This window comes from Bombina bombina, chromosome 4 (genome assembly GCF_027579735.1).
Source record: "Bombina bombina isolate aBomBom1 chromosome 4, aBomBom1.pri, whole genome shotgun sequence".
In the NCBI taxonomy this organism is placed as follows: domain Eukaryota; kingdom Metazoa; phylum Chordata; class Amphibia; order Anura; family Bombinatoridae; genus Bombina; species Bombina bombina.
Window position 1 is genome coordinate 98391521 of NC_069502.1, and position 12344 is coordinate 98403864.

The window sequence follows — 12344 nt, forward strand, 5'->3', positions numbered from 1 at the left end:
GACATACAGTGCAGCAAAATTGCACTCATGCATATGTATTATAGACACAGCATATAAGCGAAAGCAGAAATATTGATTAAATAAATGTCACTTTTGCCAGAAAATAGGATATATCTTTTATATATATATCAATAATATGCACACTTATGTGTGTCTGATATTCTCAAAAAAATACATTTCTGGTGCATTAACTATGTTGTGTGTCACTAAAATTCTCAAACAGTTTTTATATGACATGCATTTATTATGCTCTCTGTTAAACACATAAAAAATGATTAAATGCATGAAATTAACAACAGATAAGACAAGATGTGTCATTTATTATAATGCTGTGTGTTTTACTCAAACTAAGAATAGGCTTAAATTTAATCTTAACTAAACATGAAATGCTAAATACAATTTATAAGCATTGTATTGAAGTTATACTGCACCTCCCTCTTGTCATGGGGCGGCCATGCTAAAATCTAGCTTTTATTTTATTACAGTGTTGATGTGTTTCAATACTGCAATAATGCAATAACTCGATATAACTGCAGTATAACCTATGTTGCAAAAAAATATAATGTAATTCTTTAGACTTAGAGCATGTAATGTTTGCATTACTGACCCTAGCTAAATTTAAGTTTAATCCTTGCAAAGGGGGTTAAAAATATTTATAAAGTTCTTCCCAAGAGCCTCTGGTAATTGACAGGTGGTGTGACTGGCACTCCTGATTGGCTGACTTGCTCTGTTCTACTAGGAAGCTGCAATGCTTGAGGCTATCAAGTAGGACTTATGTTCAGTCCATTTGTGAAGGTAATAATATGTGTAGTAAGCTAGGGTTATTAATGAAAACACAACATGCTTTAGCTAATTACAGCATGCCATTTGTGCATTAGAAGGTTTGTTTAAAGTAATATACCCTACAATGTATTGTTTATGGTAGTCAATAGAATAAGTGAGAACACAGAGCCTTGATATTGTTCCATGGAGGCCTATTTATCAAAGCGTCAACTATGGTGCATTCGCGGGCGTCAATACGCTTGCCAAACTTCACTAAACATCGCTGCCGCGGATCTGAATATGTTCTCCATATTTAACAAAAAAAACATCAAAAACACGCGCGTCAAGTACGGAGTGAAGAGGATCGGACTGATGTTAACTAACAGTCATCAATGTCGCGGCTATTCGGGCTTTTCCCAACTTTATTTATAACATTTCAGTACTGTCCACGAACATAGCACATTTCTCGTCAGCATATTATTGGCTAGTGTAAATGTTTTTTTTTATTTTTTAAATCAACTTTTAAATATAGCAAGTAGCGACATATTATTTGCAAAATGGAGAGGGAATTAGATTTATTTTTAAAATTGTATATACCTATTTTAGTATGTATATACACACATATGTTGCGAATATACCATGTAATTAGAGTATCATATGTATTTATTTGAAATCTATTGCTATTTGAAAGGGATAGGAAATAAAATATTTAAGTAACAGTAGTGGAAGCTAGCTGCTAATTCAGCCTTTTCTTTAGTTCTTTTGTAGTCTCTGTATATCTATTATTGCAACAAGTTAAGTGCAAAACTGTGCACAAAATATTTTTTATAATGATTTTTAAAGACAGACAAAGTTGGAGCATTATCCATCCAAAGCACTTTTTATCCCTATATCTACTAGTGCACCAAATGTAGATCAATAATATATTTGGATTTTTTGAAGGCTATACATATTTAATCGTTGTAATTGACTTATTAGGTTATATGCTTCATTGTCTTGCAGCATCAAACATATATATTCCCTGAAATATCTATCTATGTATGTATGTACATATTTATCTATCTAATTGTAAATATAATGATAGATGTATTTATGTATATATCTATCTCAATTTTTAATTTTAATTAGTTTTTTTTATATATATTTGTTATTAATTAAAGGGACACCAATATCATAGAAGATAATCTCAAGCAACAATACAGACGTTTAACTTGTATTAAAGGGACACTAAGCACATTTATGAACTTTCAGAATTCAGATTGAACATTCAATTGAAATCAATTTTCTACATTACTCCTATTAAAAATTCTAATTCTTTCTTTTGTTATCTTTATTTGAAAAAGAAGGCATCTAGGCTGAGGAGCAAGATAAATTGAATTGAACCACCACGGGAAGCACTATTTTATTGGCGCCGTTCAATCAGCAAGGTCAACCCATGTTTTATTAAAAATGGTCATGATTATTAAATTTATATATTTTATTTAAAATACAGATAAAAATAGAATTATGACACTTTGAGAATGTGACTATCTTCACAAGTTTATTAAAATTGTACGCTCTATCTGAAGCATGAACAATAAAATTGATGTTCATTTTAACTTTATTCCTCAGAGAACCTTTTCTAATAGAAATTGCAATGCACATGTGCAAGACAATCATATGATGTATCTATGTGCATTCATCAATCAGCAGCTATATAGTTTATCTGCATATTCTCTTCTTCAAATTGTATTTAAAGGGACACTCAATCAAACTTAATCTTTCATTATTCAGATAGTGCATGTCATTTTAAACAACTTTATAATTTACTTCCATTAACCAAATGTGCACAGTCTTTTTATATTTAAACTTTTTGAGTCACCAGCTCCTGCTGAGCATGTGCAAGAATATGTGTCTATGCATTTGTGATTGGCTGATGGCTGTCACATGGTACAGGGGGAGTGAAAAAAATCATAACTTAAAATTGTTATTCAAAAAATCTACTACTCATTTGAAGTTCAGACTAAGGGGCCTATCTAACAAGCTCTAAACAGAGCTTGACGGACCGTGTTTCTGGCGAGTCTTCAGACTCGCCAGAAGCACAAAATATGGAGCAGCAGTCACAAAGACCGCTTCTCCATAACCCTGTCCGCCTGCTCTGAGCAGGCGGACAGGAATAGCCGGAATTCAACCCGATTGAGTACGATCAGGTTGATTGGCACCCCCTGCTGGTGGCATATTGGCCGCGAGTGTGCAGGGGGCGGCATTGCACCAGCAGCTCTTGTGAGCTGCTGGTGCAGTGCTGAATATGGAGAGCGTATTGCCAGTCCTTTTCAACTTCCAATAAATCACAGGTTTGGATCATCACCTGTGTATTGCATGCCGATTGTTTGTCTAGATTTCAACAACAATAATCAAGTGAGAAACACAGAACGTCGAAGGCTACATTTTAGACAATATAAGCATTGCTAACAGTTTATTTGGGCCTTAATCGAGTTCATTCAAATTGCCTGCTCTATCACCTGCATTAACATTATATTTTTATGGTGATATTTGTTTAACTTAGACAAACATTGGCATTATCGCATATATAGAGATCTCTCTCTCTCTCATTTATCAATCTAAAAATGGAGATGGAGGGACCATGTTTCTTGCGAGCCTGCAGGCTTGCAAGAAACTGCAGTTATGAAGCAGCCGTCTAAGGAACGCTGCTCCATAACCCTGCCCGCCTGCTCTGAGCAGGCGGACAGACATCGCTGCTATTCAAACCAATCGAGTATGATCGTGTTTATTGACCCCCCTCTGCTGACGGACCATTGTCTGTGACTCTGCAGGGGGCATTCTCCATATTCAGCGAGGTATGGCAGACCTGATCTGCACTGTTGGATCATGTCCAAGATAAATAGGCCTCTAAGATATTCTCAGTGCAACAGCATTGTCAATACTCAAGCTTCTCACAGCATTAGTGGGCCTTGTAATCATGTCAGGTATTAAGAAACAGTCTAAACAGATTTTGAAAATTTTCAAATAAGAAAAGTGCTGTGTTGAAAATGCTGTTGCACGGTGAATACTTTAATACAATGTAGAAAATTATATAGCTTTTATAATAAGCCATTTTTTTTTAAAAAAAGATATCTCAACATTTTGATTTATTTTATCCATTTAAGATAACATTAACAATACAAATCTTTCATGTTAAAATACAGTGTCTTACATTTTCTATCTCGATATGAATCATGAAAGATATATGTTTAATATCATATGCATTCAATCTTTCAAATTAAGTTGGATAACAATATATTTTTAATTTCTCATTATTTAGATATGGAACGTGCACTTAATGTTTTGGAGGAGATCGTCGGTTGTTTTCGACAGATGAGAGCTGTTATGATGGAGTAGGAGGAGTCCGTCGGAGAGATCCAATATCCTGAATCCCAGGAACAGGGAATCTCCCAGGGGACATCAGATTTTGAAGCTCTCATCTGTGCTGCCCCTCCTGACACAGAAGACCTAGCTGCTCTGGACCCTGGTGCCCCTCCTGCACCTGTTGCTCATGCTCCATCAGCTCATGGCCATGCTGATCCTGGCCACAAACTGCCTCCCATCAATGATGAGGAGGCAGTTCGCGAAATGTTATATCTGGCCAGGCAGTACCGGGATGATCACCATGAGTTGCATGGGGCATTAAGATCATCTGTTGAGCAACAGGGGCAGATATTAGAGAGGGGCATTTTAGTAGATAGGAAAATATTAGATTTAGAGAGGGAAAGGTTAAGGATAGAATCAGGTAGAATAGCTTTAGAGAGGGAAAGATTTCAATATGAATGTAATAGGGATAGTGCCAGATTAGAATTAGAGAGGGATAGATTTTTGTACGAAAGGCAGAGGGATAGTGACAGATTAAACTTTGATAGGGATAGATTAGAAGTAGATAGGGCCAGGGCAGCTACAGAGCAGGCAGAACTACAGCAGCAGGAGAGGGCAGACAAAGACAACCGCATTTTTAATCGTCACTTGTTTTTAACTTTTGGGAGAAGGGAACAAGGGAGAGATCACCCCCCCCCTCTCTCCATCACCCAAAAAAAAGAAAGATTAGGGTGTTTTAATTTGCTTATTTTATTAGGGTTTTTAATGTGCAATTTTTTTTTACATTGTTTTATTATGTCTTTGCTGTTTTATTTTTTTATTTAAATTTTGTATTTGTTTTATTCTGTCTATCCTGATTTATTAAATTTCTTTTTAATTAAAAAAAATATATAATTAAAATATTTTTGAATTATGAATAAATGTGTTTGTTCTTACTTGATTCACATGTTACAAATGATTGATGTTCAAATTCAATGCAGGTGTAAGATATTGTCTAGTCTTATTATTAAAGGTTAAATTTAATCAACATATTTATATTTAATTTTTAAATTAATATATAATATTGACCTTTTGGATAAGCAACTCAATTAGAATAAAGGTTACATGAATCAATAATTATAATTTAACTATTCATCATTAACATGTGATAGTCATTTATATATATATTTTTAAATTTATTATTTTTCAAAAGTATCTGACCTTTTAAAAAAAGAAAAGGAAAGTGAACACCAACAACAAAATTCTTAAAACAAATAGAGCATTTAAAGGGACACTGAACCCAATTTGTTTCTTTTGTGATTCAGATAGAGCATGCAATTTTAAGCAACCTTATAATTTACTCCTATTATCATTTTTGTTGTTCTCTTGCTATCTTTATTTGAAAAAGAAAGTCCATAACCTTGGACAGCACTTGTTTATTGGTGGATGAATGTATCAACCAATCAGCAAGAACAACCCAGGTTGTTCACCAAAATGGGCTGGCATCTAAAGTGACATTCTTGCATTTCAAATAAAGATTCAAGATAATGAAGAACATTTGCTAATAGGAGTAAATTAGAAAGTTGCTTAAAATTGCATGCTCTATCTGATTCACAAAATAAAATATTTGGGTTCAGTGTCCCTTTAAAATGTAATGCTCTATATGAATCATGAAAATTAAAATTTAGGCCCCGCAAAAGGCCCTTTTAAGGGCTATTTGTAATTTAGTATAGGGTAGGGAATTTTATTATTTTGGGGGGGCTTTTTTATTTTATTAGGGGGATTAGATTAGGTGTAATTAGTTTTAAAAAATTGTAATTATTTTTTTATTTTCTGTAATTTAGTGTTTGTTGTTTTTAATTTAATTGTAATTAATTGTAGGTAGTTTAGGAAACTTTAGGTAATTAATTTAATGATAGTGTAGTGTTAGGTGTAATTGTAACTTAGGTTAGGTTTTATTTTACAGGTAAATTTGTCTTTATTTTAGCTAGGTAGCTATTAAATAGTTAATAACTATTTAATAACTATTCTACCTAGTTAAAATAAATACAAACTTGCCTGTAAAATAAAAATAAATCCTAAGCTAGATACAATGTAACTATTAGTTATATTGTAGCTAGCTTAGTGTTTATTTTACAGGTAAGTATTTAGTTTTAAATAGGAATAATTTAATTAAATGTATTAATTTTATTGAGATTTATTTAAATTATATTTAAGTTAGGGGGGTGTTATGGTTAGGGTTAGACTTAGGTTTAGGGGTTAATACCTTTAATATAGTTGCGGCGACTTTGGGGTGGCAGATTAGGGGTTAATAAATGTAGGTAGGTGTCGGCGATGTTAGGGACGGCAGATTAGGGGTTAATAAAATGTGGCGGTTTAGGGGTTAATATATTTATTAAAGTGGCGGCAATATCCGGTCGGCAGATTAGGGGTTAAAAATTTTAGTTAAGTGTTTGCGATGTGGGGGGGGGGGGCCTCGGTTTAGGGGTTAATAGGTAGTTTATGGGTGTTAGTGTACTTTTTAGCACTTTAGTTAAGAGTTTTATGTTACGGAGTTAGCCCATAAAACTCTACTACTGACTTTTAAATGCGGTATCAGTCTTGACAGGAGAGGGTGTACCGCTCACTTTCTCCAAGACTCGTAATACCGGCATTAGGAAAATCCCATAGAAAAGATAGGATACGCAATTTACGTAAGGGGATTTGCGGTATGCTCGAGTCGCGGAAGAAAAGTGAGCGGTACACCTGTACCTACCAGACTCGTAATACCAGCAGGCATTAAAAAGCAGCGTTGGGACCTCTCAACGCTGCTTTTTAAGGCTAACGCAAGACTCGTAATCTAGGCGCTTGTGTTTAATCAACTTTACATTGAACAATTGCAACATTACCAAAATTAACCACATTCAATCAATGGCTTTACAATGATATACAATATCATTCCTTCGATATTGAAATTACAATATTTGCTCAAACTTAATCCAAAATATATAATCTTTTGGATTATAAATAATACTGTAAAATAAATAAAAACAAAAATAAAAACTGTATGTTGCACAGTCAACATTATTCCCCAAAACCGCCTGAATATAGTCTGCTCGAGCTTGGACTCCCAGAGCATCATGCTCCAGGAATGGATCAATATATTCTCCATACTCCTGGTTATCCAAGCTCTCCAGATCTATGTCAGTGATTTTTGGGGAAATGTTATGAAACATACAGCAAATTATAAAAATTAAGGAGACTTTGGAGGGGGCGTACTGAAGAACCCCACCAGAGATGTCCAAGCAGCAGAAACGGCTCTTCAATATGCCAAAGGTGTGCTCAATCACCGATCTTGTGGCGATGTGTGCCTGGTTGTAGCGCACCTCCTACACTCCGTTGGGGTTTTTGACGGGTGTGAACAGCCACGGAAGACACGAATATCCAGAATCATATGCGTAAACAAAATAGATCATTGACATTAGCAATCAGAATGATAGAAATATATTATATACATATGTTAGAGTATCTAAGAGATATTTACCTATCAGAATTCCCTCTGGCATTTGGCCCTCCTGGAAATGATGGTAGATGGCCGAATTCCGGAGGATGAAGGAATCATGGTTGCAGCAAGGGAGTCCAGAGCGTACACTTATTATCCTCAACCTGGCATCACAGATTACCTGGATATTCAGCGAGTGGTTGAATTTCCTGTCCCGGTATGGCTCCTCTGTATCCCTGGGAGGCTGCACCAAGACATGGGTGCAGTCTATGGCCCCCAATACCCTTAGCAATCCAGCCCTTAGGTAGAACTGGAGCTTGACAGCATGCCACTCCTCCGGTGTATTTGGGAAGTGGACATGATGGACTAGGCGTTGGTGCAAAGCATTCAGGACAACCTTTAGATGACGTGAGAAGGTTGCCTGGCTCACACCAACGCCTAGAGCTGTCACAGCCTGGAATGACCCAGTTGCCAAGAAATAGAGGACCGATAGCAATTTCAACATCCCAGGGATTGCCTTAGTTCTTGCAGTGAGTGGCTTGAGAGAGTCCTTGATTTCGACATAGAGCCTCTCAATAGAGGCCCTATTTAGTTGAAATCGATGGATCACCTCTCGGTCACTGAGGGCATGGAGCCCAATCCTTGAAAAGAAAACCCTTGGCACTCGCTGGTGTCTTTGTTGTCCCACCACAGCCATCAACACCCGTCTTTCCCTGCGTCTCCTTAATAAAAGTAAAAACTGGACTGCATTGAGTATGTCCATGCTCAAAGCTCAAAGTAATAATGAAATAAAGTAATTGAAGAGCCCCTTTTATAACGCCTAGTTTCACAGCTGTGAATTATTTCACTAATTGGATAGATGATGCGCCAAACATTACCTAACAAATGACTTGCACATTTTGATTATTCCCGCGTCATTTTACTAGCAATTTTGACGAGCATGATGGGATGTCCAAATGAATGTCTGATTAGGTCATCCAGGTTTGTTTATCAGCTGTAAGAAATGCAAGTGTGTTTATGCAATTAACTAAATTAATTATGAAAAACACATGAGTATTTCTCTCTAGTTTAATTCATATTTCTGAATTTTCTGTGTTTGGATGGCAGCATTGTGAAGGTTAAAAAGGTCAGTGATTACTGTGTTTTTTTAAGATTACATATTAAAGAAAAAAGTGGTGCATTAACATTTGCAAGCCTAATATGGTATGATATGGTCATTTTAATATGAAATATTGTTTGATATCCTTTATGTGATTCATCATACCATTTACAAATCATTTCAATGTATTTTGAAGGCGCAAAGTTAAACAGTGACAAAAATGAGCAAAAGACAAATTTTAAATGGCATTCTAACTCCAAAAAAGCATCATAGCAACAGAATGAAAACTGTGACATTGTTTATTTGAAGTTATATGAGTGACTGACCTTTTAAGCTTCAACGACGCTGCCATACAGATGATCAGAGTTCATGTCTTGCCTATGTAAATATGCGGGTGTTGTGCATAATTAATTGATAGCATAATTTGTGTTGTGCGTAATTAATTGATAGCATAATTGTTGTGCAGTGTTTTCATTCTCTTGCTATCCTTTGTGTTAATGTGTTTTTCTTTTTTCAATTTTTGATTTGTTGTGCAGTGTTTTTATTCTCTTGCTATCCTTTGTGTCAATGTGTTTTTCTTTTTTCAATCTTTGATTTGCTGTGCAGTGTTTTCATTCTCTTGCTATCCTTGGTGTGAATGTGTTTTTCTTTTTACAATCTTTGAATTAGAGGAATGGAATGCTATTTATAAAAGGGTATACATATTTAATAATGCTTTCCATTGAGTTTTATTAGGTGAAATGCTTCACTCTAGCAGCATCGAACATAAGATTTCTGTTTTCCGATTCCCATTGACTACTATAGCATCCACGACCTCTAAGGCGGATTGAAAACTAGGTTTGCTGCGTCGTATGAGACGCGAGCGTAACTGTTCATTTTTTGATAACTTTTGAAAAGCTTCAAATTGTGTCGAATGTCACGGCGAATACACAGAATTTCGCTTGAATTACGTGTGATTTCTATTTGCATCAATCTGCGTCGAATTGAGACCATGGGATCGTATGTTACATCAAAAATTTCAAATTCTTGCGATCTTAAGGCTTCGATAACTATGGCGCATCAATCTTGCGACAACTACGACGTGGAATTCAGGTGCATTTTCAGTTGACGGTTTGAAAAATAGAGGCCATTGTCTGAACTGGTTATCAGATAGTGTATGATGACATCTGATTCAATAAATATGTACTTAAAAGCAGATGCTATTCCTTATAGCTTTATGCATATAGGAAGCAAAGGCTTTAATGACAACCATATCTTGGCACCTGTACCACCTACCCTAGTCAAAAAGGATGATCTTCATGAAGTCATTTTGAAATAATCGATGACTCCAGACCAGTCATTATAAACCATCCTGAAGTATGTCCACAGGCCAAAATATTTAAATGAGATGACTACAGGGACATGTGAAGGAGGAAAATCTGCTTTTTTCAAACAAGTGAGTTGGAAGATGCAGATGATCACTGTAAATTGACACAAAAACAAAAAAACACGCAAAACGAGGCACACAGAGCCTTTTGCTAAAAATGAGGGTTTCATGTCTCTGACTAATGTGCGTTCAACATAGATTAGTAATAACAATTACTTGATGGCATCCACTAGGTGCAATATTTTGTTTCACCTGACTGTATAGACTAGGTGCATCACTTGGTGTCATCTGACAGCATACACTAGGTGCATCACTTGGTGTCATCTGACAGCTTACACTAGGTGCATCTCTTGGTGTCATCTGACAGCATACACTAGGTGCATCACTTGGTGTCATCTGACTGCATACACTAGGTGCATCACTTGGTGTCATCTGACAGCATACACTAGGTGCATCACTTGGTGTCATCTGACAGCACACACTAGGTGCATCACTTGGTGTCATCTGAATGCATACACTAGGTGCATCTCTTGGTGTCATCTGACAGCATACACTCGGTGCATCACTTGGTGTCATCTGAATGCATACAATAGGTGCATCACTTGGTGTCATCTGACTGCATACACTAGGTGCATCACTTGGTGTCATCTGACTGCATACACTAGGTGCATCACTTGTTGTCATCTGACTGCATACACTCGGTGCATCACTTGGTGTCATCTGACTGCATACACTAGGTGCATCACTTGGTGTCATCTGACTGCATACACTAGGTGCATCTCTTGGTGTCATCTGACTGCATACACTAGGTGCATCACTTGGTGTCATCTGACTGCATACACTAGGTGCATCACTTGGTGTCATCTGACAGCTTACACTAGGTGCATCTCTTGGTGTCATCTGACAGCATACACTAGGTGCATCTCTTGGTGTCATCTGACAGCATACACTAGGTGCATCTCTTGGTGTCACCTGACAGCACACACTAGGTGTATCTCTTTGTGTGACCTGACAGCACACACTAGGTGTATCTCTTGGTGTTACCTAACAGCACACACTAGGTGCATCTCTTGGTGTCATCTGACAATATACACTAGGTTCATCTCTTGGTGTCATCTGACAGCATACACTAGGTGCATCACTTGGTGTCATCTGACTGCATACACTATGTGCATCTCTTGGTGTCACCTGACAGCATACACTATGTGCATCTCTTGGTGTCATCTGACAGCATACACTATGTGCATCTCTTGGTGTCATCTGACAGCACACACTATGTGCATCTCTTGGTGTCACCTGACAGCATACACTATGTGCATCTCTTGGTGTCATCTGACAGCATACACTCGGTGCATCTCTTGGTGTCATCTGACAGCACACACTATGTGCATCTCTTGGTGTCACCTGACAGCATACACTATGTGCATCTCTTGGTGTCATCTGACAGCATACACTCGGTGCATCTCTTGGTGTCATCTGACAGCACACACTAGGTGCATCACTTGGTGTCATCTGACAGCACACACTATGTGCATCTCTTGGTGTCATCTGACAGCATACACTCGGTGCATCTCTTGGTGTCATCTGACAGCACACACTAGGTGCATCACTTGGTGTCATCTGACAGCACACACTATGTGCATCTCTTGGTGTCATCTGACAGCATACACTCGGTGCATCTCTTGGTGTCATCTGACAGCACACACTAGGTGCATCTCTTGGTGTCATCTGACAGCATACACTAGGTGCATCTCTTGGTGTCATCTGACAGCACACACTATGTGCATCTCTTGGTGTCAACTGACAGCACACACTAGGTGCATCTCTTGGTGTCATCTGACAGCACACACTAGGTGCATCTCTTGGTGTCATCTGACAGCATACACTATGTGCATCTCTTGGTGTCACCTGACAGCACACACTAGGTGTATCTCTTTGTGTGACCTGACAGCACACACTAGGTGTATCTCTTGGTGTTACCTAACAGCACACACTAGGTGCATCTCTTGGTGTCATCTGACAATATACACTAGGTTCATCTCTTGGTGTCATCTGACAGCATACACTAGGTGCATCACTTGGTGTCATCTGACTGCATACACTATGTGCATCTCTTGGTGTCACCTGACAGCATACACTATGTGCATCTCTTGGTGTCATCTGACAGCATACACTATGTGCATCTCTTGGTGTCATCTGACAGCACACACTATGTGCATCTCTTGGTGTCACCTGACAGCATACACTATGTGCATCTCTTGGTGTCATCTGACAGCATACACTCGGTGCATCTCTTGGTGTCATCTGACAGC

The 12344-nt window shown here is 37.5% G+C and overlaps 1 protein-coding gene across 1 annotated transcript; it reads right to left on the bottom strand.

Annotated features, from left to right (window-relative positions):
• Positions 1-10221: 10221 nt before the first annotated feature.
• On the bottom strand, positions 10222-10932 carry LOC128656923 (cell surface glycoprotein 1-like). The gene has a single exon (XM_053711097.1). The coding sequence runs from the start codon at positions 10930-10932 to the stop codon at positions 10222-10224; it is 711 nt and encodes a 236-aa protein (XP_053567072.1).
• Between the last annotated feature and the right edge of the window lie 1412 nt (positions 10933-12344).

Excerpts from the sequence above, each read along its gene's own strand:
- LOC128656923 (XM_053711097.1), bottom strand. The coding sequence starts at position 10,932 with ATGACACCAAGAGATGCACCTAGTGTAAGCTGTCAGATGACACCAAGT.